At 38.2% G+C, this 27,702-nt stretch overlaps 1 protein-coding gene across 2 annotated transcripts in view; it reads left to right on the top strand.

Annotated features, from left to right (window-relative positions):
* Positions 1-14,249: 14,249 nt before the first annotated feature.
* The window catches only part of SPTLC3 (serine palmitoyltransferase long chain base subunit 3), a 104,427-nt gene continuing 90,974 nt past the window's right edge, over positions 14,250-27,702 (top strand). The window contains exon 1 of one of the 2 annotated variants that reach the window (XM_084774558.1): positions 14,250-14,441. In XM_084774558.1, the coding sequence (XP_084630684.1) occupies positions 14,325-14,441 (117 nt within the window). In that variant the 5' untranslated portion in view covers positions 14,250-14,324. The remainder of the gene's footprint in view (positions 14,442-27,702) is intronic. The other variant, XM_084774557.1, reaches the window with a different exon arrangement.

Raw genomic sequence — 27,702 nt, 5'->3', positions numbered from 1 at the left:
AGAAACACACCTCAATATCAAGGATAAACATTACCTCAGGGTAAAAGTGTTGGAAAAAGGAATTCCAAGCTAGTGAACTTAAGATGCAAACTGGTGTGGCAATTTTAATATCTAACAAATTAGATCTTCTTCTTCTTTTTCTTCTTCTTCTTCTTCTTCTTCTTCTTCTTCTTGTTATTGGTTTTTTTGTTTTTTGAGACAGCATCTCTCTGTGTTAGCCTTGGCTGTCCTGGACTCGCTTTGTAGATCAGGCTGGACTTCAAACCAAAACTAATCAGAAAAGATGAGGAAGGAAACTATATACTCCTCAAAGGAAAAATCCCCCAAGATGACATTTCAATTCTTGACATCTATGCCCTAAACATATGATCACCCTAATTTGTAAAGGAAACACTACTACAATTTAAGTCACATATTGGCCCTCACACACTGATAGTGGGAGACTTCAGTACCCAACTCTCATCAATGGACACATCATCCAGACAAAAAGTAAACAGAGAAATACTGGACCTAAAAGACCATATAAAACAAGTAGATTTAACAGATATTTCCAAAATATTTCACCCAAACACAAAGGAATATATCTTCTTCTCTGTAGCTCATGGAACTTTCTCCAAAACTGACCACGTAATCAGATACAAAACACATCTCAACAGATAAAAGAAAACTGAAATAACAACAAAATATCAACAAAAACAGAAATAACAAGAAGCTTTAAAACTCATGGACACTGAATGATTCTCTACTAAATTATAACTATCAAGACAAAAATAAAACAATGAAAGAACTTCTAGCCATAAAAATGAGTACACAGCATACCCAAACTTAATGGTCACAATGAAAATAATTCTAAGAGTAAAGTTTATAGCACTAAGTGCCTACTTTTTTTTTAAATGGAGAAATCTCATATTAGCAACTTAATATGACCTTAAACCTTAAAGCCCAGGAACATAAAGAAGTAAATATACCCAAGAAAAATAGAGGGCAAGAAATTATCAAACTGAGGGCTTAAATCAATAAAATGTAGAAACAAAAAGAACAATACAAAGAACCAATGAAACAAATAATTGATTTTTCAGAAAAATTAACAAGATATACCAACCCTTATCCAAACTAACTAAAAGACAGAGAGTGAATATTCAAAGTAACAAAATCAGAAGAGAAAAGGAGAATATTAACAACAGACACTAAAGAAATACAGAATCATGAGAACATACTTAAAAAATCTGTACTCCACAAAGTTGGAAAATCTAAAATAAACAGACAATTTTCTTGATAACTACTACTTACCACAGTTAAGCCAAAGTGAGATAAACAATTTAAATAGAGAAATAACTCCTAGGAAAATAGAAGCTGCCATTAGTATTTTTCCAACTGAGAAGGGAAAAAAAAGGGGAGGGGCAGATGATTTTAATGCAGAATTCTACCAGACTTTCAAAGAAGAGTTAATACCAATACTCCTTAAGTTATTCCACAAAACAGAAATAGAAAGAACATTGCCCACTTCATTTTATAAAGCCATGCTTACCATGATATATAAACCATATAAAAATTCAACAAAGAAAGAGAATTTCAGACAAATATTCTTTATGAACATAGATGAAAAAACTCAATAAAATAGTTACAGACTGAATCCAAGAGTACAGCAAAAATAAAATTGACCATAATAAAGTAGCCTTCATGCCAGACATGCAGGGATGGCTCAATATATGAAAAATCAATAAGATAATCTACCCTATAAATAAATCGAAAGAAAAAGCACATGGTCATCTCATTAGATGCATAAAAGGTCTTTGGCAAAATTTAACATCCCTTCCTATTAAAAAATCATGGAAATATTAGGGATACAAGGGAGATACCTAAACTTAATAAAACTAATTTGTAACAATCCTGAAGCCAACATCAAGTTAAATGGGAAAAATTCCAAGCAATTCCACTAAAATCAGGAATGAGATAACACTGCATACTCTCTCCATATCTGGTCAATATAGTACTTGAAGTTTTATCTAGATGAATAAGACAAGCAAAAGAGGCTGAGGGCATACAAAATGGAAAGGAAGGCCAGGCGTGGTGGCACACATCTTTAATCCCAGCACTCAGGAGGCAGAGGCAGGAGGATCAATGTGAGTTCGAGGCCAGCCTGGTCTACAAAGTGAGACACAGAGAAAACCTGTCTCAAAAAGCAAACAAGAAAATCGAAAGGAAGAAGTCAAAGAATTGCTATTTATAGATGATATGATAGTATATGTAAGTGACACTAAAATTTCACTTGGGAATTCCTACAGCTGATAAACACTTTCAATGAAGTGGCAGATTACAAGATTAATTCAGAAAAATTAATCACTCATTTAAGTAAAAATGACAAATGGACCCGGGGGGGGGGTGGGAAACGACATCTTTCACGCTATCATCAAATAACAAAATATCTTGTGGTTAATTCTTTCCAACCAAGTGAAATACTTGTATAATAAATCTTTACGTGTTTGAAGAAGATATAAGAAGATGGAAAGATCTCCTATGCTCATAGATTTCTGGATAAACATAGTAAGAATAGCCATCTTACCAAAAGCAATCTAAAGATTCAACACAATCCCCATCAAAATTTCAACACAATACTTTATAGCTCTGGAAAAGACAATACTCAGTTCCATATGGAAAACAAGCCAGGATAGCTAAAGCAACCCTGAATAATAAAAGAAGTGCTAGAGGCCCCACTATTCCTAATTTCAAGTTGTACTCAGAGTGATAGTAACAACAACAACAAGAAAACATGATACTAAATTGAAGACCCAGACATAATTCACACACAGATGGACACCCGACTTTTTTTTTTTTTAATAAAGAAGCCAGAGAAACACACTGGGGAAGAAAACAGAATCTTCAACAAATGGTGCTGGTCAAATTGGCTGTCTGCATATGGAAGAATGCACATAGACCAAAATGTACTACACTACACAAAACCCACGTCCAAGTGGATCAAAGATTTCAAAATAAAACCAGATACACTAAACCTGATAAAGGGAAATCAGGGAATAGCTTTGAACACATTGGCACAGAAAGAAACTTCCTGAATAGAATGTTGATATCACAGGCACTCAGATCAACAATCAAGAAATAGGACCTCATGAAACTAAAAAGCTTCGGTAAGGCAAAGGGCACCATCAAGCAGATAAAGGAGGGGCCTACAGAATGGGAAAACATCTTTTTACCAACTCTAAATCTGATAGGATACTAATATCTAAAATATATAAATAGTTAAATATTATAGATATCAAAAAAGCAAATAAGCTACCTTAAAACTGAAGGAGAGAGCCTCGAGCTCATTAGCACAGGAGACAACTTACTGAACAGAATGGCAACAGCTTGTGCTCTAAGATCTACAATTAACAAATGAGATTGAAATTGAAAAGCATTTGTACAGCAAAGGACACTGTCGACAGAACAAAATGACAGACTACAGACTGGGAGAATATTTTCACTAACCCTACCACCAACAAAAAGCTAATATTCAAAATATATAAAGAATTCAAGAAATTAAACACCACCAAACCAAACAATCCAATTAAAAATGGGGGACAGAGTTAAACAGAGAATTCTCAACAAAGAAATATTGAATGGCTGAGAAACACTTAAAGAAATGCACATCGTACCTAGTCATCAGAGAAATGCAAATCAAAATGATTTTGAGATTCCATCGTACACCTATCAGAATGGCTAAGATAAAAAAATTCGAGTGACAACACATGCTGCCTAAGATGTGGAGAAAGGGGAACACTCCTCCATTGCTGGTGGGAGTGCAAATATGTACAACCACTTTGGAAATTTGGGGCTTTCTCAGAAAATTTAGAATAGTTCTACCTCAGGAACCAGCTATACCACTCCTGGGCATATACCCAAAAGATCTTCTACCACACAACAAAGGCATTTGCTCAACTATGTTTATAACAGCTTTATTCATAATTTCCAGAATCTAGAAACAACCTAGATGTCCCTCAACTGAAGAATGGATAAATAAACTGAGGTACAATCGAATACTACTCAGCTTTTAAAAACAAGGAAATCTTGACATTTGCAGGCAAATGGATGGATCTTGAAAATATCATCCTGACCCAGACCCAGAAAGACAAGCATGGCATACACTTACTTATAAGCAGATAGTAGCCACATAATACAGGATAACCACAGTACAATTCACAGACCTAAAAAAAAAAAAAAGCTAAACAGTAAGGAGGACCCTAGGGAGGATGCTTAATTTTCATTTGGAAGGACAAATAGAATAGATACAGGAAGCAGTTGAAGAGAAGGAGCAGGATGGGAGCCGACCATAGAGATCCTCTGAAAGACTCCACCCATCATGGATCAAAGCAGGTGCTGAGACTCACAGTGAAACTTCAGGGTGGAGCGCAGGGAGTTTTAAAGAAGAGTTGAGGGATATAAAGACCTGGAGGAGTCAGGAGCTCCACAAGGAGACCAATGGTGCCAACAAATCTGGGTGGAGGGGTGGAGTGCTACAGAGACTGATGAACCAACCAAGGACCATGCATGGTGAGGACCTAGACCCTCTGCTCAGATGTAGTAGATAAACAGTACAGTCCCCTTGTGGATCCCATAAAATGGGGAATAGGGACTACTTCTGATATGGACTCTGGTGCCCACTTTTTTTTATCACTTCTTCCTGGCACAGGGGCCTTCCCAGGCCACAGAAGAAAAGAATACAGGCAGTCCAGATGAGACTTGATAGGCTGGAGTCAGATGTTAAGGGAGGAGGGCTCCCCTTTCTTGGGGCCAGGAGAGATGGAGGATTGAGTGATGACTGAGTAAGGGTGGGGCTGGGAGGCAACAAGGGATAGGGCTACAATTAGGATGTAAAGTGAACAATTTTTAAGTGCTATGCTAAAACTAACTTTCAAAATAAAATAAAATGAGGGAGAGATATAAACAAAAAAAGTTCTCAATACAGTAATCTCAAATGCCTGTGAAACAGTTAAAGAAATATTCAATATCTTTTGCCATTAGGGAAAGGCAAATCAAAACTACTTTGAGATTCTATCTTACCCCTGTCAGGATGGCTAAGATCAATATCACAAGAGTCAGCTCATACTGAAGAGGATTGGCACACTGGGAACACTCTTCCACTGCTGATGACAGTGAAAACATATATGGTCACTATGGAAATCAATGTGGCAGAATATTGAGTATAAACCTACTTCAAGAATCAGCTATGCCACCCTTGAGCATATATTCAAATGATCCTCCAGTCTACCACAAAGATACTTGCTCAGTCATGTTCATTGTGGCTTTACTCATAATAGCCAGAAGCTGGAAACACCCTAGATGTCACTCAGCAGAAGAATGGGTAATAGACGTTTGGAACATTTACACAATTAAGTATTGCTTGGTGTTTAAAAAAATGATATCATGAAATTTTCAGGCAAATGCTGGCAATAGAAAAATTCATCCTGAGTGAGGTAGCCCAAACTCAGACAAATATGAGATGTATTCACTTATAAGTGGATATTAACCATTAAGAAAATGATAATCAAGATACAGTCCATAAACCTAGAGAGGTTAGGTAAAGACGAAGGGTATGGGGCAACACACGAATCTCCCCGGGAAGGGGAAGTAAAATAGATTTTACACGTGGACTCCAGGCTACTGGAGACAGGAGTGGGAGGGATCAGGTATGTGGTTATGTGTATGTGTGTGTGTTTGTGTGTGTGTGATGGAGAAAGAAAGTGCAAGGAAAGATGACTAAAATTGGGAGGGGAATTCGGGGTGATGGTTTAGAAACCTAGTGCAGTGGAAACTTCCTGGGCTCTATGACAGTGGTCCCAGTGCAGATAGCTAGTGAAGGGAGACAAGGAGTATAAACTAGCCTACTCTCATAGTGAGTTGTGGCTTCTAGTAGAAAGACTGAGTTGCCCCACACATTAATAGTGGGACTCTTCAACACCCCAATCTCCACAATAGAGAGATCATCAAGAGAGAAACTAAATGGAGAAATAGTGAAACTAATAGCCATCATGAATCAAATAGACCTAACTGATATATACAGAATATTTCTCCCAAATGCAAAAGAATACACCTCCTTCTCAGCATTTCACAGAACCTTCTCCAAACTGGCCATATTGTTGGTCACAAAGCACACCCCAACAGATACAAGAAGATCAAAATAATCCCTTGCACCTTATCAGACCACCATGGATTAACACCAAGCATTTCTTCTTCTAATTCTGTCATAGATTCTTTGGTTTTGGTGGTGGAGAAATGCATAAAATATTTAATAATAATGAAGTATAAAATGTAATGTGAAGCTTCAAATCTTCATTGAGTTGTATAGATTGTGGTCTACTTAATTTTGCTATATGTTTTTTATTTATTTGCAATATTTTCATAATAATGTATATTTTAAAATAAAATTAAATAAGCAAATATAAAAATATGCATTTTCAAACATTCCTAATAAAGATGATAGACTAAAGAGACCCTTTGTTACTCTTCACATATCTAAAATTAATTGAAATAATAATGTGGTCAGCAGATTAGCTGTTCCCTTAATTTTCTATATCCCAAAAACTGAATCTTGGGAATATATTACCTTAACATGGATTTTTAAAGTGTTAAACAAATGACACAAAAAAATTAGATTTGAATGTTTGATAGATATAATTCAATGTGATGCTATAGTTAGAAACAATGTACAACATACTTGCCAGTCACTGAAAGATTAGCTGTTAAGTGTTGCCCCCACACAAAAAGAAAGTGTGGTTAAACAATATATGTCAAATATCTTTCTAAGCCATTCCACAGTGTATGAGTATGTTACAAGACCCATGATGATGCACACTATAAATGGTGATTCATTTTTATTTTATTTTATTTTGTTTTAAGATTTATTTATTACACATACATGCCAGAAGATCTCATTGTAGATGTTTATACACACCATGTTGTTGCTGGGAATTGAACTCAGGACCTTTAGAAGAGCAGACAGTGCACTTACCTTTGACCTAACTCTCCAGCCCCTATATTTTATTTTTAAAGGGGGAACTCAACTCTGTTGATAAAACTGTGACCATAACAGATTATTAACACAATCACACACTTCAGGCTTTTCCAAAGTATTCAATATGATCTTGTAGCATCAACCAGAGGTTTGTCACTGAAGAAAAAATATTTAAAGTGGCATTGCTCATTTGAAGGTTCGAGGAAGGTGCAATAGCTGAGTGATTTGAATGGCCCCTTAAAGGTGGAAAACCCAGGAAATTCAATTCTCCCTGGAGTCTCCAGAAGAAAGGAGAATCGTGTTGGGGTGTTGTTCCTAGGACAGTGAGCTCCATGGACATTCAGATCAGACACATCTGTCCCTGAAGAAAGGGGTAAGCATTTCACTCCTGCCTACCATGCCTTGCTAACTAGAATAGAAACCATTTCTTTCCTTGTTTTATTTACCCACTCTTCTTGAACAACTCCCAAGGAAATCCTTGTGCCCACATCTTTGTCTCAGACTATGTGTACAAACCCAAGTTAGAACAAATGTACTCCAGACAGTATATCAGAAGTGTTGATCTGAGGTCAAACTGATTTTTTAAGTGACTAATACTAGCTTATCCTGAAGATTAATAGGGAGGTATGAGTGGGAATTTTTATTAAAAAAATAAAATTTATAAAACTTATAAAATTTATTATAAAAAGAAAAAAGAAAAAAATTATGAAAAAACAATTAATTTGTTTTATTTTTTCTGTATACAAAACTTTCTCTAGAAGATGTTTCAGGACCTATGCCTCATTGCAGTTGTAGGTTTCTCTATGATGACTTTGCACATGTTCAGTTTACAGTTCTGCTTTATGGAAGATCAATAGAACTTTTTGTTTCCAAATACCCTGAGAGTATATTCAAAGAATGCATAAAATTTGCCACTCAAACCTCTTTGTTAATCTTCAGGATAAGATAGTATTGATCGTACTCTGGTGCCTCATATTTGACCACGTCTCCTGAATGGGGAGGTCTGGTGGCACTCAGAGGAAGGATAGCAAGCTACCAAGAAGAGACTTGATACCCTATGAGCATATACAGGGGGAGGAGGTCCCCCTCAGTCATAGGGGAGGGGAGTAAGGAGGAAATGGGAGGGAGGGAGGAATGGGAGGATACAAGGGAGGGGATAACCACTGAGATGTAATATAAAGAAATTAATAAAATAAAAGTTTAAAAAAACTCAGTTCTATCTGAGGTCACCACTCTGATAGACTGTCTGGAGCATGTTTGTTCTAACTCAGGTGCATGTGCATAGTCTGAGACAAAAATTTGGGCTCAAGGATTTTCTTGGGAGTTGTTCAAGAAAAATGGGTACGTAAAACAAGAAAAGTGCACAAGCTGATAACAATTTCACAAAATTGCTATTGCTGAGGGCAACTGGCTGACCATTACAGGAACACACGTCAGAACAGAGAAAAGAAAAGGGGTGCTTTGTTCATGAATCCTGTGCCTTTTTGGCACAAGCTTGATGCCATGAATGTAAAATCCTCAGTACACATGGCCCACATGGCATAACAGAGGGCATCTGTGGTCACATAGTCTGTTCCAGATACAGAGAGAAACAGACAGCAAATGACACATAATGAACTGTCTCTCAAGGACCTCCAACTAAGCCAATGGGATCTGGGCAAGATGCTGGTGAAGCCTGCAGTTGCATGTACTTCAGGGCAAAGCTGTGAGACGGATATGTGTTGTGCATAATCTTCCTAATCTCAGTAGTCCACAGAACCTGAAGATATGAAAACTAAATCTATCTTGATCTTGATTAAGAGCGCTAAACCTAAGCTGATTAAACACTATAATTTCTGAGTAATAACAGATAGGTTGATAGGGTTACATTGTTTTCCCATCAGACAATTTAAGTGACTTCTTGAACAATCCAGATTTGATATTTGCTCACATATGGTTGGCATTTCTATGCCACTGTGTGTAAATCTTGGTGTTGAGGCTGTTCTTGCAATGAAATTATCTACACTAATGAGAGTTTTTCCAGACTTGGTTTTTTTTTTTCAGGAAAATTAAGTTCTATGTAGTTTTATTAGTCAACACTGAGGTGTCATTAATTATTCCTAACAACTTAATGCACTGCAAGACTTTGCTGTATCAGAAAGGCAAAATAAAGTATTTATTCATTGTTTTTTCACAAGTGAAATATTTAAGCCCTAACAGTCTTTATTATTTCTTTTCTTGCAGGCTAAGTCTATACTGAAGGAGAGATATCATGGTATACACACTGGATCTCTCACCTTGGACCCAGATATTTTTGAGTTCGTGAACTACTTTTATTGCATATTATTCCCATGACTTTGCAAAGTCATATAACTTGTTGAAACATTAATTTTCATATCAGCCTTACTCTATCAATTAGATTAAAAACTTTTAAAAATAGATGAAAGTTGAATGACAGATAAGCAATTGATTTCCATTGACTCAAGTCTATACAATTCTAACCATTTATTTTGCTCTATTCCTGACTAGTCTCACATATCTAAGAGCTTCCTCAGAGCATACTGAGAAGGCTCTGAGCATCTCTTTGTTGTGTGTTTGCACTCTGCTATCCTTCCTTCTGTCTGTCTCATTAACAGTTTCCTAGAAGCAGACATCTGGACACAACAAAAAGCTACCAGAGAACATAAGACTATCACTGACTAGCTTCATTTTACTGTGTTTACTTTGATCTTCAACACGAGAAGTATTTTAAATAGTGGATATAAAGACACTCCTAAGTCTTAGATCTTCGAGAGAAGGCGACTAAGGGAATTTCATTGGTTGCTGTATCTGAAGACACAGCAAAAAAAAAAATGTACACTGGCTATTCAAACCATTATCAAGTGTACTGATTAACTTGAAAAACATTTATTAAGTTAAAAGCACTAAAGCCTTGAGAAATACTTACTCTACTTTTACTGTTAAGCTGGAAGCACCTGTTCACTTTAACAGAACTTCGCATTTACTTTGATAGATGATACAAAGCTATGACCCACTACTGACTGAACTCCTGGAAATAACACAGAGCAGTGGTGAGCTAAGCAGGTGGTGAGCATGCAGCAATGTGTATGCATTGCAATGTGACACTTACAAAAGTTCAAGTGTAAGGCTGGGCGGGCAGGAGGGGGCTGCGGAGCTCAGTCAGCAAAGTGCTTGCTGTATTCAGATGCTGGTTACTTACATAAAAAGTCAACACTGGGGAGGTAAAGACAGGAGATTATTGAAACTCATATATTAAAAAAAAAAAACCAAAACAAACAAAAACAAAACACCCAGAGACATCAACAACAGATATACCAAGGTAGATCAGGGAGAGCTCACAGGGACTTAACCCTGCACAAAGAACCATGGCCAACTAAGGAATACAAAGAGCAGAAAAACTCAACGTCTAGGGAAGAGCGCACCAGTTGATTTTCCAATACAAAACGGGCAGCCCTGAAAACATACATATGAGCAACAACGTACAGGCTGAGAAGGTTACATTTAGAAATAGGTATGCATAAGCATATACATATGTGCATGTGACAATTAGTGATTTGAAAGAGAGTAAGGAATTTACACTATGGAATACTACTCAGCTATTAAAAACAAGGAATTCACAAAATGTGTGGACAAATGGATTGAACTAGAAATGGTCATAATGAGTGAGTTCACTCAGAAGCAGACAGAGTCAAATTGTACATTCTCACCCAAGGGGCATGTCCCATGAAAGCCTTTACTTACCAGGAAAGTGAGACAGAGGGGAGGACATCCTACTGGGACTCTGGGTGAGAGAAGTAAGGGAGAATGGGGAAATAGAAGGATCCAGAAGGTCCTAGAAACCTACAAGAAGAACATTATGATGAGCAGATCTGGGCCCAGGGGTCTTGCTCAAACTATGGCACCAGCCAAGGACAATACATGCAGTAAGCATCGAACTCCTACCCAGATCTAGCCAATGGACAGGACATTCTCCACAGTTGAGTGGAGAGTGGGGACTGACTTTCACATGAACTCTGGTGCCCCATATTTGATGACTTCTCCTGGATGGAGAGGCCTGGTGGCACTCAGAGGAAGGATAGCAGGCTACCAAGAAAAGACTTGATACCCTATGAGCATATACAGGGGGAGGAGGTCCCCCTGAGTCACAGTCATAAGGGAGGGGAGTAGGGGGAGGGAGGAATGGGAGGATACAAAGGATGGGATAACAAATGAGATGTAATATGAATGAACTAATAAAATAAAATAAAAACCAAAAAAATAAGAAAGAGAGTAAGGAAAGAGGTATGTGAGAATGCATGGAGGAGAAAGTGGAAAGGAGAAATGACATAATTAGAATCTCAAAGAAAAAACTCTATGCTGGAAAGAGAGTGAAGATACCTGATACTCACCTGGCTGCTTCGCATGCACCTGCTCACACATTAAGACATATAAACATGTACATACATGCTCCACATGCAAACGTGCAGGCTCAAGACTGAGACCTTGTAGTACACCTCTTTTTAAATTTGATAGATGGGAATAGAAAGAAACTTAATGTGCATTTGAAATGTTTTCTTTATATACGGCTTTTTCCTTATAGAAAAAAATGAAGACAAAAATACGAAGATGAAGGAAATAAAAGTATAAATAAAATAGAAAACATGTAAAAGAGAATAGGGAAGAAGTGAGAACCTGCTCAGTGAGTTGTTAGTTTTATCTTGATACACATTCAAAGCGTAGATTTAGAGGTTGTGGGCAGAGCCTCACGGTATTCACAGCGTGAACACAGGCCAGCTCAAGGCTCAAGACTAAAATACTATTACCAATTCTGTACAGGAAAATGGAACTCAGTCAAAACAACACAATGTCTCCACATCATCATCCTTCAACTGTGAGGCAGTCAGTCTGGCCAACAATAAGTAGTACTTTCTCCTACTTCTTTATCTCTCTGTTGTGCAACCCTTAGTAGGAAATAAGCCAGCAGAGATTTAATATCCAACATCCACTGTAACAGCCTCAGAAGAAAGAAACCAGTAAAAAGTTCATTCTGCTCTGAAGACAGAGGTTGGGGCAGATACAATAAAAAACTCTGAGGTGGAAACAAACAAGGCTGAACATATATTTAGAATTAATTCATGATCATGATTTTGCTGCAGACTTTGTCTTACTCACCCAGGGATAAGAAAAATGGAGACTCTTCCATGAGAACTATGGTCACAAAATCATTACAATCACCATTTCTTAGAGTCCCTTTATTTTGGAGAGAAACAAACTATCTTATTCAGTGCTATAAGGCTTTGGCAAAAGATGCCATTTTCTGTTGATTTTGTTTGATTTTTTTTTTTTTTGCTTGTTTCTTCATTCACTTGTACTATTGACCCAATAAGTGGACTTCATTTCTAGGTACCTAGTATCAAAATGCGTTGATTCTGTGTAAGGACAGGAAAAGGAACAATCTCCTCCATGTTCGTATAGATTCATGAATCATATCTCTATATCAAAAGACAGAGGCATGGTAAATTAACAAGGAAAAAATATAACAAATGTATTAAATTGTAGCTTTATAAGACATAGTGACAGTCAAATGGATGACTCAGAGACTCAAAGTGGATTGCCCAGGTTTTTGCTGTCCATCTGATACTCAGTTAAACTCAGATCCTTCTTAGTCTCTCAATAGAGCATCATTCTTCCCACATATGGGACAGGACACCTGAAAAAAGAGGCAAGTGCCTACTACCAGACAGAGTATGCCAGAGAACTTTATGAGGAACTCCAAAGCATCAAATATAGAAAGGAGGGCTTAATTTCTATGGCTTTTCTCATGACCAGAAAGTTCACTTTTATACACATTCAGGAGAGGAATCAGATTGGGGTACTGAGATGGGATGAGGAGACACAAACATAAAAGAAAGTGAGAGAGGGCCTTGATATGTAGCTCAGTCTAGCCTGGAACTCAATGTGTTCTCCAAACTGCCACACTGGCCCCCAACTAGCAATCAGCGTGCTCTCGGCTCCCCAGTAGTGAGATTGCAAGAGTGCACCACCATAACCTAGTAAGAACACTACTTCTAAGGCCTTTGATTTCAGATATGATTTTCTGATATCAAAAGAGGAAAACCACAATGATTGGCTCAGAAACATCAACAGGCTGTAAATTATTCGTATCATACAAGAGACCACAGTGTCCTTTGATGAAAAGGGGGAAGGTTGTCGTATTGAAAAAATAACCGGTAACAACTAAACAAAGGTATTTGCGGACTAGGACCCTATGGTCACTATAATCCTCACAACAACAGAGTCAGTGGAAAACAAGTTCAAATGTTATTTCTTACTGTCCTACAAAGCATGTTTCATTTTATAGGCAGAAAACTGAAATATAGAAAAGGAAATGGTTCCTTTAAAGTTATATGATTAAAAATGATGCATTCCTGGCAAGAAAGAGAGTGTTCTGATAGAGAAGGTAATAGCTCCTATAAGGCTATATGATAAACTATGATGCATTCTGGGTAAGAAGTAGAATGTTCTGTTTCACAGATTTCTGTCTGTCCTAAATTTTTGATGTTCTGGGACCTTTCATCATTTCATTGTTTTGCACGTTGTATATATGTTTGTATATGGGTTATGAAAATGGCTGTTGTGGTTTTAACATTTACCATAGCAGATGATAAAATATTGACCATTGGAATCACATTACTTATACAACTCAATGACCTTACTTATATATATACTCACCCATGTTCAGTAACCCATGGCTACAAGTTTCTCTCCCATTCCAAGTAAAATTCTGTACCCATTAAACAACACTTACTAATTCTTTGACTCTTTAGTCCCTACCAGTCGCTTGTAAATGTTATTTTCTGGTACAAAGAAACCTTGGTTGTTTTAAATCTTAGTTCACTATGAGAAAAGAGCTTTAATTATTATATGAAAAGAGAAAACTTTGTAGCCAGCCCTTCAGTACTTTGAACTCTGTGAGTGTGCTGTGTGTGCCTTTAAAAGTCTCTCTGCCTCTCCATGTACCTCCTTGGTACTTGCCCCTGGAAGTTTTTGTCCTCACATTCCCACAGCCTTAAAAAGCAGCTAGCAAGGCAGATTCTCTTTGTAGTTTCAGCAACAGTTTTGTTGCCATGGAACCCGCAAAGCCAAGGGAGTAGACTAGTAAAAGGTAACTGCTAAAGATCTGGTCAATAGATAAGTTGTCCTTCTGGAAAAGCCTGACTGGTAGGATTCCTTTCAGGGCTCCGCCCCAAAGTGATTTATGTCACATCAGCTACTTAAAAACCGAAGCTTCAGGAGACCTCTGTAAGAGAGCCTGCCTTGGCCCCAGGACTTCCCACCAATGGCCAGTGCAACAGGTAGTACTGCTATTAATGGGACTCTACAGAATTCCAAGACCCAAAATGGCAAATGGCAGAGCCCTGACTGCATGAAAAATGGAATCCCAAAAGAAGCCCAGGTAAGAAGGGATCTCTTACATCCTTAATCTGCACACCTGAAATAATTCTATATTTCTTGGCAGTGCTGTTTAAGGCAGTCTTTACTCAAAAAAAAAAAGTTTCTTTCATGAGATAGTGTGCTGACTCTGTGCTTCAACTAATATTTTGTTAGGTGTGGCTGCCAGAAGCTTAGATGTTGATGTAATGTAATTTCTTTTCTAGACTTCTTTAGAGAAGTCACAATGTCCTTGATTGTCTAAAACACAGACTTTGCACACTTTTCATTTACTCTTGAGCATTTTGGGGTAAGAGATTGTGAAAGAGCAAACTCTCTGGCTCACCAAACAAGCTGCTGCATTCAGGATGCTTCAGAAGAAAAAAAAGGAGGAGTGATGGTAAAACTTGCTGAGATTACATGGTAGATAACGCTTGTCCGTGGTTGCACATGAAATGCCTCTCTGGCTGGAAGGATCCTTTTGGTTTTTTAACAGAACATTGTCACAGCCCATAGCCTGATCTCTACCCACCCCACCCCCACCTGAGGACTCTTTTCTAAGATCCACTTCAGCAAGTGGCTTAGCTGCTCTGAGCACTGAAAGCAGCGCAGCATCTTTAAAACAGCCTTTCCAGTTATATCACATTTTTTCCTTTCATTTTTTGGCCCCCGATGTTACAAAATATTTGAGGGCTTGGGCTAGTAACAAGAACTTAAGAAAATACTCAAAATGATGTTTCAAATCTGCGAGGCTCTTGAATAAAAGCAATTGTGTATGTCATATGTCATGCCAGGTCTGAGGCACAAGGTGAGCAAATCTGCCTTAAGGACAATCTTGAGTAGACAGGTAGGCAATCTCACTAAGGCGGATTGGGAAAGCTATGTGTAGAACTCCCTGTAATTCTTCTTTTGTTAAGTCACCCTAGGGAGCCGGCCTCTGCCAAGGGGAAAGGTCAGGTTATACCAAGCACCCAGATCAGAGGTGCAAGGGGCGTGCACTCAAGAACCTGGCTAGTGTAGAAAAATGGTACGGTCGTCCAAACGGAGTCCTCTCTTACAAAAAAGAAAAAAGAGAGAAATAAAAAAGAAAGAAAGAGAGAAATAAAAAAGAAAGAATGAATGAAAGAAAGACAGACAGACAGACAGAAGGAAAGAAAGAAAGAAAGAAAGAAAGAAAGGAAGGAAGGAAGAAAGAAAGAAAGAAAGAAAGACTGGGAAGCATCTACCAGAAATCCCCGGCTGGAGCAGGATGAAGAAGAGAACTTGCAGCGCTGTGCGCCATCCGCTCAGGTCACTGCGAAGATGCCCCTTGTCCCTGAAGTACCTGTTTCTCTGGCCACTGTTTACCTTCTAGGTTATTCTGATTCTTGGATATCTTATTTGAGCATAGATATCTTCAGAACAAGTTTTCCTTTTCTTTACTTATCTTGGTTTCATATCTCTAGTGAATGTAAACATATTTTTGTTTTGATCCCAAGTGTGGGATGGAGAACAGACTTATGAGAGAACAGGTGATGTTTATCCACTTAGAAGCCGAGCCACTTCGTAGGGGGCTTGGTTTTTGTTGGCTGAAAAACATCCTATTACAGACTCTGAGAGGATGGATATATACATACATACATACATACATACATACATACATACATACATACATATGCCCAAAACAGGAGGCTGGGGCTTTGGGGGACTTGATATTTATTGTTTGGCTCTTCATCGCTCCACTTTGAGATGCTCCTAGAGAGAACTGCTCCAGCTCAGGGCTCCACCTGCTGTGGCAGGTTCCAGCAGTAACCTTGATGGAATTGCTAGTCTGTTGAAATCCTGCTGACTTCACAAAAGGAATCGCTCCCAGGAACAGAAGTCAACAAGGTCTAGTCTCCTGATCCCATTAACCTCCTTTAGCTCCTGTCTAGGGTAGGTGGATTGGAAAGGAGGTAAATGCTTTAAAGAACCCCAAATAAAGTTGGTTTGGAAAAAGTGAAGCCTATACATAACTATATTCTAGTGTTTGAAATTGAAAGAGTAAACAGACAGGACAGCAATTAGTATGTAAGGGAAGGACCACAGAGGTCCATAAGTGTAACTATTCAAGACTACAACACCCTCTGTCATGTAAGCCTCGTTAGAAACATCTGAGAGTATCACTGCTATTGACTTTCTTGATAGCTCTTTTTGACAAGCCATCCAGATCCTGTTAGCTAAGATACATTTAGATGTTTCTAAGTTGAAATTGGCTTCTACTGAGAGCCTCAGTTATGTCCTAATAAATATTTCCTGGAAAATAAGCTCTAGTGAGATCATTACAGAATGAAGCAAACAAGAACTTATTTTCTCCATCCAAAGTATGAATACAGTTGTGTTTAATACTATGATCCTCAGGCAGAAGTTTTACCCTATGAGCCCCTTAACAAGCTATGTCTTGACCAACCACCTGCCTTTTGGCAAAAGCCGTCTGTGAGAGCTTTTAAGTGCCTGAGATCACTGATCTTTCTAGTGCTTGGCTGGGACTAAGGTTCTGTGGGACAGTGCCTCAAACTCTACCAGCTTCAACGATGATCCCTTTAGCTTTTCTTTTCCTGCTTCCTTGCACTCACACAGAGATACAGTTACCTCTTCTGAGCACTGGCTACTCTGTAAGAATCTCTTGGCAAAAGATTTCCCAGCAGAGTAACAAAAAGTAAACACTGTTGGGCAGTTTCTTGGGAATGTCCTTCATTTTCTCCCAGGGTAGCTTGATGTGAACTCTCTGGTCCCAATATGTGGGCTCAGTAGTCAAACCTCACTACCAACCAGGAGCCAGCACTTTTCCCTTTTGTCAATTATCTAGTTTCCTTCTAGAGCTTTTCTAATCCTTAATTCTATTTCCTTTCCTTTCTTTTAAAGCTCCATATGTCCCAGGGATGAACTGAAACAGGCTTTCACCCCTGATTAAGTCCATTCTTTGTTTAAAATGTATTGAAGGAATCAGAGGAACTGCTACCACTATCTTAGGAAAAAATATATATCCACTGTGCTATGTAGACTATAGTTTACATACTCATAAGCTAAACCACAGAAAAGTAGATTATGCTATTAAGCAATGTAAAAACAACAACAGAAAGAAAAAAAAAAAACAAAGCAAAACAAAACCCAACCCCACTGAATTTAGTAAAGAAGAGCACATATCAAATTCATGGATTTTTACCTTTGCACTCAAGCAGAAGAAATAGATAATATGAAAAGATCAAATTTTAAAACATTTAAAACATAACACAGCAGCCTTTAAAAGTAAGGCAAGCTGCACTGTGGAAGGAGACCTTCCCCAGCCTACTGGTTGAAGAAGGAGTCCTTTATTTTGCATAATAAAGGACTGGGCATTAGCTAGATCTGGGTAGGGGTTTAAAGTTTTACAGCCTGTATTGTCCTTGGCTGGTGCCTTAGTTTAAGGGGGACCCGTGGGCCCAAATTCGCCTATCATAATGTTCTACTTGTAGGTTTCTAGGACCCTCTGGATCCTTCTACTTTGCCATTCTCCCATGCTTGTCTCATCTAGAGTCCCAATAGAATGTCCTCCCCTCTGTCTCCGGAAAAAAAAAAAAGAACTGGGGGCAAGAAGTATGGGCAGAGCTTTGCGGTTGAGGGAGACAGAGTCAGAGTCAGAAGGGAGCTGGGATCCTAGGCCAAGAGTGTAAGTGAGAACTGGTACTCAGTTTCTCCACATGGTTCTCATTTCCTGCTTCAAGCAGGATGCCCACTGCAATAAATTTCCCTACGAAAAGTCACCTGTACAGAATTATAAAGCATCAATATTGTTTTAGACATTTTTCTAAAGCAGAAGTTCTCAACTTGTGGGATGGGACCTCTTTGGGAGTTACATATCACATATCTTGCATATCAGCTACTTACATTACGGCTCATAACAGTAACTGTGGAATCCCAGCCACTGTAGCTGCATCTGATTGCTAGACTTCATCTTAGGCCTGTCCTTAGGCCTGTCCTCAGGGTCACCCCAGTTACTGTAAAAACCACAAACTGTTGCAGGAAAAGGACCACCCTAGGCCTGAGTCAATCAGGAGACAGCAGGAAAGTACCTAAAGTCCCCAGATGTTAAGCATTTGGAAATCAGGCTTGACCAATCCCTTAGCACCAACCGAACCTTGCTAAAAGTCAACCAATCCTGTAACTGCCAAACTGGAAACTCCCACTCTTTGTCATAACCGTGATAAAAACCCTGCCTAATGGCAGTTCGGGGCCCTCTTACTAACCTGCTGCTTCGGTGAGGTTCTCGAGCCCTTGGGCTCGAGTTTAAATAAAGACCCCTTGCTTTGGCATATGGCTTTTTACTCCTGGTGGTCTTTGGCGATCTAGCGCAGCTTGCCTTACTTTTAAAGGCTGCTGAGGAAGTTAAATTTACATATCCTGCTAGCCAAGGCACTTCCAGCTTCTGTAACAATTAAGAACATGCTTTTTCATAGCCAGAAAATACAATACGTGTGGTTCATTACAACATCAATTGACCAAATTCTATTGTGAAAGGGCCTTGCTTTCTCTTTAAAACTAACCTTTTTCTTTAAAGGAAAAATGTTAATTGTTTTTATGTTAATTAAATTGTTTCAATGTATACATGATGTTAAAATATTTATAAATTATTGTCAAGTGAAAATAAATGTCCTATATCATTGTTTTCTCAAAAAAATAAAATAAAACATAACACAGTATCATAAAGGATATTGAACAATTCAAACTAAATATAAATGAAGGGATGGTTGTAGAGCATTTGCTGTTCTTTCAGAGGACCAGGGTTCAAGTCTCAGTACCCGTAAGGTGGTGCACAGTACCCCATAATAAGTTTCCAGAGCTTTGGCACCTTCTTCTGGTCTCCACAGGCACCATGCTTATGTGCTGTACACTTAAGCACACATAAAAGCAAAACTTTCATACACGTAAAATAAAAATAAATAAATCTTTAAAATATGTCTAATTGAAGAGAAAAGGCCTTTTAAAATAGCACCAAAATAAAAAAGGGCATATGAATAGATTTTAAGTTTTAAAAAAAGAATAATTTAGAGGTGGTGATAAGATACTGTTGCAAGGCATGAAATAAATCTAGAATAAGAAGAAATACATTAGCCAAATAATACAGGATAACCACACTACAATGCACAGACCTAAAGAAACTAAATAACAAGGAGGACCCTAGGGAGAAGGTTTAATTCTCATTCAGAACAACACATAGAATAGACACCAGAAGCAGTTGAAGATAAGGAACAGAAAGGGAGCCTACCATAGAGGTACTTTGAAAGACTCCACACAGCAGCAGATCCAAGCAGACGCTGAGACTCAAAGTCAAACTCCGCATGGATTACAAGAAGAGCTGAGGGATAGAAAGACTTGAAGAGGTCAAGAGCTCCACAAGGAGACCAATGGAGCCAACAAATCCAGGTGGAGCTGGGGATGCTGCAAAGACTGATGCACCAACCAAGGACCATGCAGAGTATAGACCTAGACTCGCTGCTCAGTCTCCTTGTGGGTCCCATAATATGGGGAATAGGGACTGCTTCTGTCATGGACTCTGGCCCCCCACGTTTATCACTTCCCCATCGCAGGGTGGCCTGAAGAGGATGCAGGGAGTCCAGATGAGATTTGATAGGCTGAGGTCAGATGTTAGGGGAGGAGGGCTCTCCTTTCTGAGGTCTAGGGGAGGGAGAGAGAGGGTATGAGGAAGGGAGGGTAGGATCTGGAGGGGGTGAGAGAAGGGGCTACAATGCACATGTAAAGTGAACAAAGTAAAAATTTAAAATTTAAAAACAAATAAAAAAATTAAAAAGAAGAAATACATAAAATATTTACAGAAATAATAAGATGAAAATTTACCATTTCTGTTCTATCACAGCTTATAGATTTCATGGGAATAGAACATCTCTTAAGATAGACAAATAACTTTAAAAGTATATAGAAAATTAACAAGAGAAATTGAATAAATTATTTGAAGAGACAATAATGAAGGACAATAAGCATTATGTTAGCATGAAATAACTAGAACCTTTTATATTAACAAATGAATATACAGTGAATTTTAGAGGTGATTATAAATCTTTACATAAAAATAATGAAAAATATAGATTTTAAAAATAGATTTACATAAAATCATTATCATTATAGCATTAAAAATATCAACAAAAGAAGAGGTTAAAAATTTATTCTCATAAAAATCAAATATTTCTTTCTGATTGATAAAACAAAAATTAAGAAAACAATCCCATAAAACTGTCAAAAAGGCATATTATGGGACAGGAAGATATTTTAAGTTCACAGCATAAAATAAAAATAATCAATCTATACAGACATTTTAGAACTCAGCATTGAAAAAGTCTAAATTCAGAAATTACAATGGGAAAATATATATAAATAAAGAAGGCGAGAGGGGACTGGAGGAGGAATTATCATAGAATCACAAAGAAATAAAGATCCACTTTCTCCCTTGTATCTACGATGTGCAAAATCGGGATGAAGCGTAGTTTGAAGAATCTAGTTGTTCAGATCAATACAGCACCAATGGTAAGGCTCATAAATACAATTATCAGTCAGTTCTTAGTATCAGTCATGTAAGATAATTTGCCTCACTTGATTCTTAGAACAATACTGCTAAATGATATTTATTTCCATTTACTATAAATAAGGGAACTGAGGTGCTAAGAAAATGTCATTTTTCAGGGCCTTAAGAGCTGGAAAAAAACTGTGCCATAAGTCCATTCACCTGAAAGGGTTTGGGCTCTCATTGTAAGCACAGACTCCAAGAACACCCTGCTGTCCTTCCTACTGTACACAATTCTGTAACTAAAAGTATCAATGGTAACCAAAAAAAATAATAGTATTATTGTAATTTTCTCTAACACGTATTGAGCTCTTTCAAAGTACTGGGCATTTTAAGTGTCTTACATCCACCATCTCACTACATTGCTATTCGACTTGCTTCAGCAGTGAGGAAACAGAAAGTTTAAGCAAGGTCACCAGCTTATAGTAACCAAAACAAAGTTTTGGAAGTTAGGTTTGCCTAATCTCTGATCACAAGGCTTTGTTCCCTAACTTACATCCCTTCTCTAAACATACAAAACAGTGTTAGGAATGAGATGTACCTACCACCATTATGAAGGGGCCCGTGGCACTTAACATTAAAGGATAGTATAAGTACGGATTATGGGTGTTATGGGTTTGCTTTTTTCCTTGCTATTTGGTTCTTAATAAAAATGTGAGGTCATTTTCACAAATAACTCTAAACTCACATATTAAAGCTTTGTATATACAGCACTGCCCAACCACAGACACACCACTGCAGTAAACTATTTCCATCCATGCTTCATGCTAAACAATTTTGAGTTAAAGAACATGGATACCTTTGTGACCTTGAGTCATATGGACCCAGAGATAAGCACATAGGGAGCCCTAGAGGTTAAGTTGCCTGGTACTTCAGAATGCCTGCCCCTTTCAGAAGTTTGCTGCAGGCAGCATAGCTTCCCTGGATACACGGCTCAGTGTATGCAATACTTTCTGAAAAGATTGGTATCAGTAAATGATAGGTGACAAAATAAGTGAACGGTGAGTATAAACTCTTTATGACAAGTCTCATTCCCATTGAATTTAGACCTGACCTAATGGTTTACATAGCTAATACCATATGACGAAGGGCATCCTGGGAATTCTGAGACTCAGCTTGAGACGCCTTAAAGCATAATCCCAGTCTTAATAGAACAGTTACTCTTGGAACTTGGTGTTTTGGAACCCATGTAGACAAGGCGAAGCCCAAATAGAAAGACGAAAGTGTCTGTAGTGTGTTCTTAGCTGAGAAGTCTCACCAACTTGCTCACCATACAACTGAGCTACCTTCATGGTGGTCCCACTCTCCTTTGGGGCCTGTCTGTTCCAATTGATTTTTGTGTCCCATCTGAGCTCTGCCAAATGACATATTTCCAAATGGTGCTTGTTTTAAGTGTGGTGGTGCTTTATGACGCAGCAATAGGAACTTACATGTGGATATTTTGTTGGTTTGAAATGCATAGAAAAGTCATTCTTTCATAACCATTTTCTGTACGTACACTTAAATTTTGAGACGTTTGTTTTGATCATTCATTGCTCAGGAGTTTCGGCCATGATGCATTTCCCCAGGCTGTAAACAAACATGTATCTTATTTTGTTCTATTTTAGTTTGCTTGGTAGAAAGGATTGTGTGTTTAAACTAGATTCGTATCTGGCTGCTAAATCCAAATATATCAACTCAAATATCTTCCTCACAAAATCAAAACCATTTGGATAATTGTTAAGCCTGGCAAGATGATAAATGATATGTCCATCTTCACCTTCTTGGGTTGTTGTATTAACATCTGGAGCTGGAACACACAGCTGGAAGAACTACTGCAACTGTCTCCAGAGAGTGCAGCTAGTGAGATGCACTAAGTAAATCCATTTCTTTTTTCCCTCTATGGAGGACTCAATAATATCTATTTAAACTTAGCCACCAAACCTTTCCCCTCCATTGTAGGAGAGTAGTCAACAATGTTTACAGTAGGATCTCAGTAATTCTAGACATAAGCTCTGAATTACTTTATCCAACAGAAACTTATCAGTCTTTACATTGTTCAGCTTACCAGTCTTATTAGTCACAAATATTCACTCTCCCTTCCTATTGTCTGAAGAGTGACTGTTTCCTCCAAGAGTCCACAGGTTAAAACTTGGTACTGAGTGTGGTGGCACTGAGGTAATTGGACTTTCAAGAGCTAAGCTTAAAGAAAAGTCATTAGATGACTAGAGACTGCCATTGGAGATAACGAAGATCATTCTTGTGGGACCCTGAGTTACTTCTCATGAGATGGAGTACAAGTGTGAGTCCACTCCCCGAGTCACTCTGTCTCCTTGTCTATATGTGATCTCTTGCCCTTTGTCACAAGGCAGTAGAGTCAATGACACCCTTGCCAGGAACAACACTCTACCGTTTAGAGACTCAGTCTCCAAGAATGTCCGTTAAATAAACCTCTTTGTAAAATACTCAACTTCAGGTTTGCAATAAGCAATGAAAGGCAATGATATACTTAAGACATCCTTTTCTTAGTTTTTAGGATGTGCCAGTCTTGATTTTCCTCCTTTATCAATAAGTATTCCTTTCAGGCATATGTTCATGTTCCTTGCTCATGTGTTTGGCCTACAAACAATGGCAACCCAAGGTTCAACTCTTGTATCTTTTCTTTTCCAATTGCATTGGCTCTCACAGTGCTATGTCTCTTTCATGATGATCTGACCTTGTCTCCTCACTATACCTGCAGAACGTATTTACAAACAGCTATTACGTGTACACACACACACACACATACACCCTTGATTTCCTACTTAATCTGGCTTTGGATATTCAAAAAGTTCTTAAACATAACATAAACAACTGAGTTTCTGCTACTCCTCTTTCCATTGTTCAAACATGCTCTGCATGTGGCCCATCTCTTCTCAGGAAACAACAACTCTGTCCTTCTTGTGGCTCAGACCAAAAACCTAGGCATCATTCATGATTTTTCTTATTTCTTTTTATCCTTTTTACATTCTCTCTCTGTCTCTGTCTCTCTCTGTCTCTGTGTCTCTGTCTCTGTCTCTGTCTCTGTCTCTCTCTCTGTCTCTCTCTCTCTCTCTCTCTCTCTCTCTCTCTCTCTCTGTGTGTGTGTGTGTGTGTGTGTGTGTGTGTGTGTGTGCATGTGTGTGTGCAGTGTGTGTATCTCTGTGTATATCTGTATGTGTATACATATGTGTAGATGCATGTGGAATGCAAAAGAGGACATCAGTTCCCCTGGAACCTGTGAGCTGCTTGGTACACACTGAGAATCAAATTCTGATGCTCTGCAAGGGCAATAAGCACTCTTGCTTCTTTAGGACTGATTTAACTATCTCTGCCTCCAGAGGCATCCATTGTAACTGTTAGAGTTTACACCCTGCTATTAATTATGCTATAGTACTTTCAACATTTGAATGGCTAACAATTATCTACTTCGACTGGGAGTGGTAGCCCACACCTACAACCCAGCACAGAGGAGAAAGGGAGAGATCTGAGTCAGAATTTTAAAGCTATCCAGACCTGCAGAGTGAGAATCTGTCAGAGGTAGGAAGGGAGGCAGGGAGGGAAGGAGGGAGGAAAGGAGAAAAAGAAGATACCATCTTTGTTAAAATTACAAGGCATTAGATCTGTTGATGGCCAGATACCAGACACTTTTGTGTGGTATTCCAAGCCTGGAGAAAGGACCAAGCTTTTAAAAGTAGGATGTTTTGAAGAAAACGAAGATAGAAACAAAATTTAATTCATTTGTGTTAGTTTGATTCTTCCTGCCTCTTAAAAGAAAAGAAAATATGCCTGGAATAGAAAGAAGCTAACTAATCCCTCAGAAATCTGGGCTTGTCATCGGATGCTAATAAATTCTTCATTCTTCAGAATCTGATATCTAAGAAAAGGTAATTCAATCCGTTTTCCTGTCAATTACCCGATACACAAAATAACTTTCTAAAAGTTTAACTAATAAGCTTTTACATTGTTCCACAGTTAAGAGCTTTACAAATACTAACGTATTCAGTCCTCAAATAACCACACATGGTTAAATTTTTCTGCCCATTTTATAGATGAATAAATAGAGTCTTAACCTGGTTAAGTTACCTGTTTAAACATCTAGTTACTCATATAGGCTGGTCCCTTTGTCTAAAATTTTTGGCACTAGACAAAAAGCCTTTTACTATAACATTTTATTATAAATATTTGTGAACTTGCAAATTTATTTTACTTCTACAAGAAAAGCTCAGGTATCTGTCACTTACATCTCATGGCTGATATTTTCTATATTCTGTTGCATGTCTACTCATTTATGTCTACCTCTGCTCATGCATCAATCCACGTATTTTATGTAGACTAAAGAAGCTCAAGAGCCATGACACTTTGTCCCTAAGTCACCCACCATGCATATCCCTAACTGGGCTTTAACATTTGCCCATATTTCTTTTTATTTAAGGTAAATTTTACAGTAAAATACACAAATATAACTTATTTCTTTCAGTGGATTTTGACCTACACTGTCTTCTTATTAATTTTACTGGATAGATTTTCCTCATCCCATTAGACTTTGAACACTTTTCTTAACATAGAAATACTTAATCTCTAACATGAGAACCAACACACAGATCAGCATCTGGTTAAGTACAGGAAGGGCTCACCTGTCAGCTTTCAACTAGAAAAACAACCCTGCTGAAGAGTCACAGTCCTAGTGGAACCAAGACCTACTTTTATTTTTGTCTTTAAAACAATCCACTTAGTGGAAGACATTCTAAGGTTAGAAAACCTCACAATTCCATCCATCCTTTTTCTTGCTAAAAATGAGGAACAGCCGTTTAACTAGGCTGCCACTTCTCTCTCTTTTTTTAAGTTTATTTATTTATTCACTTTACATGTTGGTCATGTCCTCCTCCCTCCTCATTTCCCAGTCACACCCTCCCTTTTCCCTGTCCCCCTCCCCTAGTCCTCAGAAAAGGGGAGCTGCCTTTCCCATCCACCTCATCTCGTCAAGTCACATCAAGACTAAACGCTTCCTCTTCCACTGTGGCCTGGCAAGGAAGTACTGCCAGGAGGAAGGGACCAAAAAGCTGGCAACAGAGTCCATGTCAGAGAAAGCCCTCACTGCCCTTACTAAAGGACACACATGAAGCCTGTGCTCCCCATGGGCTACATCTATGTGGAGGACCTAGGTCCAGGTCATTCATAGTCCTTGGTTGGGGCTTCAGTCTCAGAAAGCCCCTCTGGGCCCTGGCTAATTGGCTATGTTGGTCTTCTTGTGGAACTGCTGTTACCTCCAGGTCCTTTCCTCCTTCCCCTCACTTTTCCACGAGACTCCCTAAATATCTCCAAATGTTTGGCTGTGAGTCTTAGCATCTGTTTTAAACAGCTGCTGGGTGGAGTCTTTCAGAGGACACCCCTACTGGGCTTCTGTCTGTAAGCATAGCAGAATATTGTTAATAATGTCAGAGATTGGCTCTCCCCCATGGTGTAGGTCTTGGGTTGGTCCAGGTATTGGTTGGACATTCCCTCAGTCTCTGCTCTATCGGATCTATCTTTATCCCTGCACCTCTTTCAAGCTATCACAACCAAGAGTCCTGACCTTTTGATATTCAGTGCAAGGTCTTTCCTGTGAAGCTCCAGAAAGATCTTTTTTAAAAACAAACAAAACAACAATAACAACAACAAAAACTCAGTTTCACAATTGATATCATAAAACTAGAATGAGAAGCATGAAACAGTGAAATGAGATCCTAAGATAGGGAAAATAATCATAATCACGTACATGAGATACTCCTGAGGAAGGGAAAGGAGAACAGAAGTGAAAAGGCTTTCTTCACACTTGAATGCAAAGAAGGTAACAACGTAGAACAGGAGGAGAGCAATGGAGAGGAAATAATTGTGAAGTATATATGAAAATATGGCAAACAAGCCACTGGGCAAAATCTCAGTTCTACCACAGACAGAATTCTGCCTAAAAATGGGCAAGCTTGGATGCTGGCAGAATCAATGGCCAAACTCTGCCAAGATAGGGTAAGCAAGGCCTCAATAGTTCCTGCCTCACAAATATGTCTGTCAGATATGCTGGACCAGAAGGCTGAAGATGATGTTCCAACATTATAGAGAGTGTTGGGTGACTATTCAAGCAGCAAACTGTCTCTGTCATCTTCTCAGTTGGGAAACTGCTAACCTGCACTCCCTGTCTATTCAGGTAATTAATTTTATTCCTTCTCAAGTCTCTGATGGGGTTGAAGACAAGATAGTATAGTTTTACAATTAAGCTTAGTTGTTTAGGGGTCAAGATGTTTTTAGGTCTAGAAAGATGTTTTAAGTTGATAATAATGAGATATGACAGATATTCATTTACCTTCTGATTTTTAGACTCATCAAGATAGGAAAGATGTCTTCTTCAAGGCTGCCAAAAAAAAAATACAAATAGCCAAAACACTATGAATGTAACATTTATACAATTCCTGATTCTTTCATGGTTCTTCTTGCTCTTGGTAGTTTATTGTATATATGTGTAATAATATAAATGTATATGTACAAAACAAAAAATAGTAAAAATAAGAAAATGCTATAATAAAACTCATTACCTTAAAGGCTAATTTTTAAAAACTATTCAAAATCAATACTGTAAAATTGCATCTGACAGAAGTAAATACATTTCCTTTTCCTTCTGAAAATAAAAATTACACAAAAACATTTCCATTTCTGCCTTAGAAATTAATTACAATTGGAG

Source organism: Acomys minous (assembly GCF_964271855.1).
Source record: "Acomys minous genome assembly, chromosome: 3".
Taxonomy (NCBI): Eukaryota; Metazoa; Chordata; class Mammalia; order Rodentia; family Muridae; genus Acomys; species Acomys minous.
The sequence above is the reverse complement of the archived record's forward strand: the minus strand, read 5'-3'. Positions and strand labels throughout refer to the sequence as shown.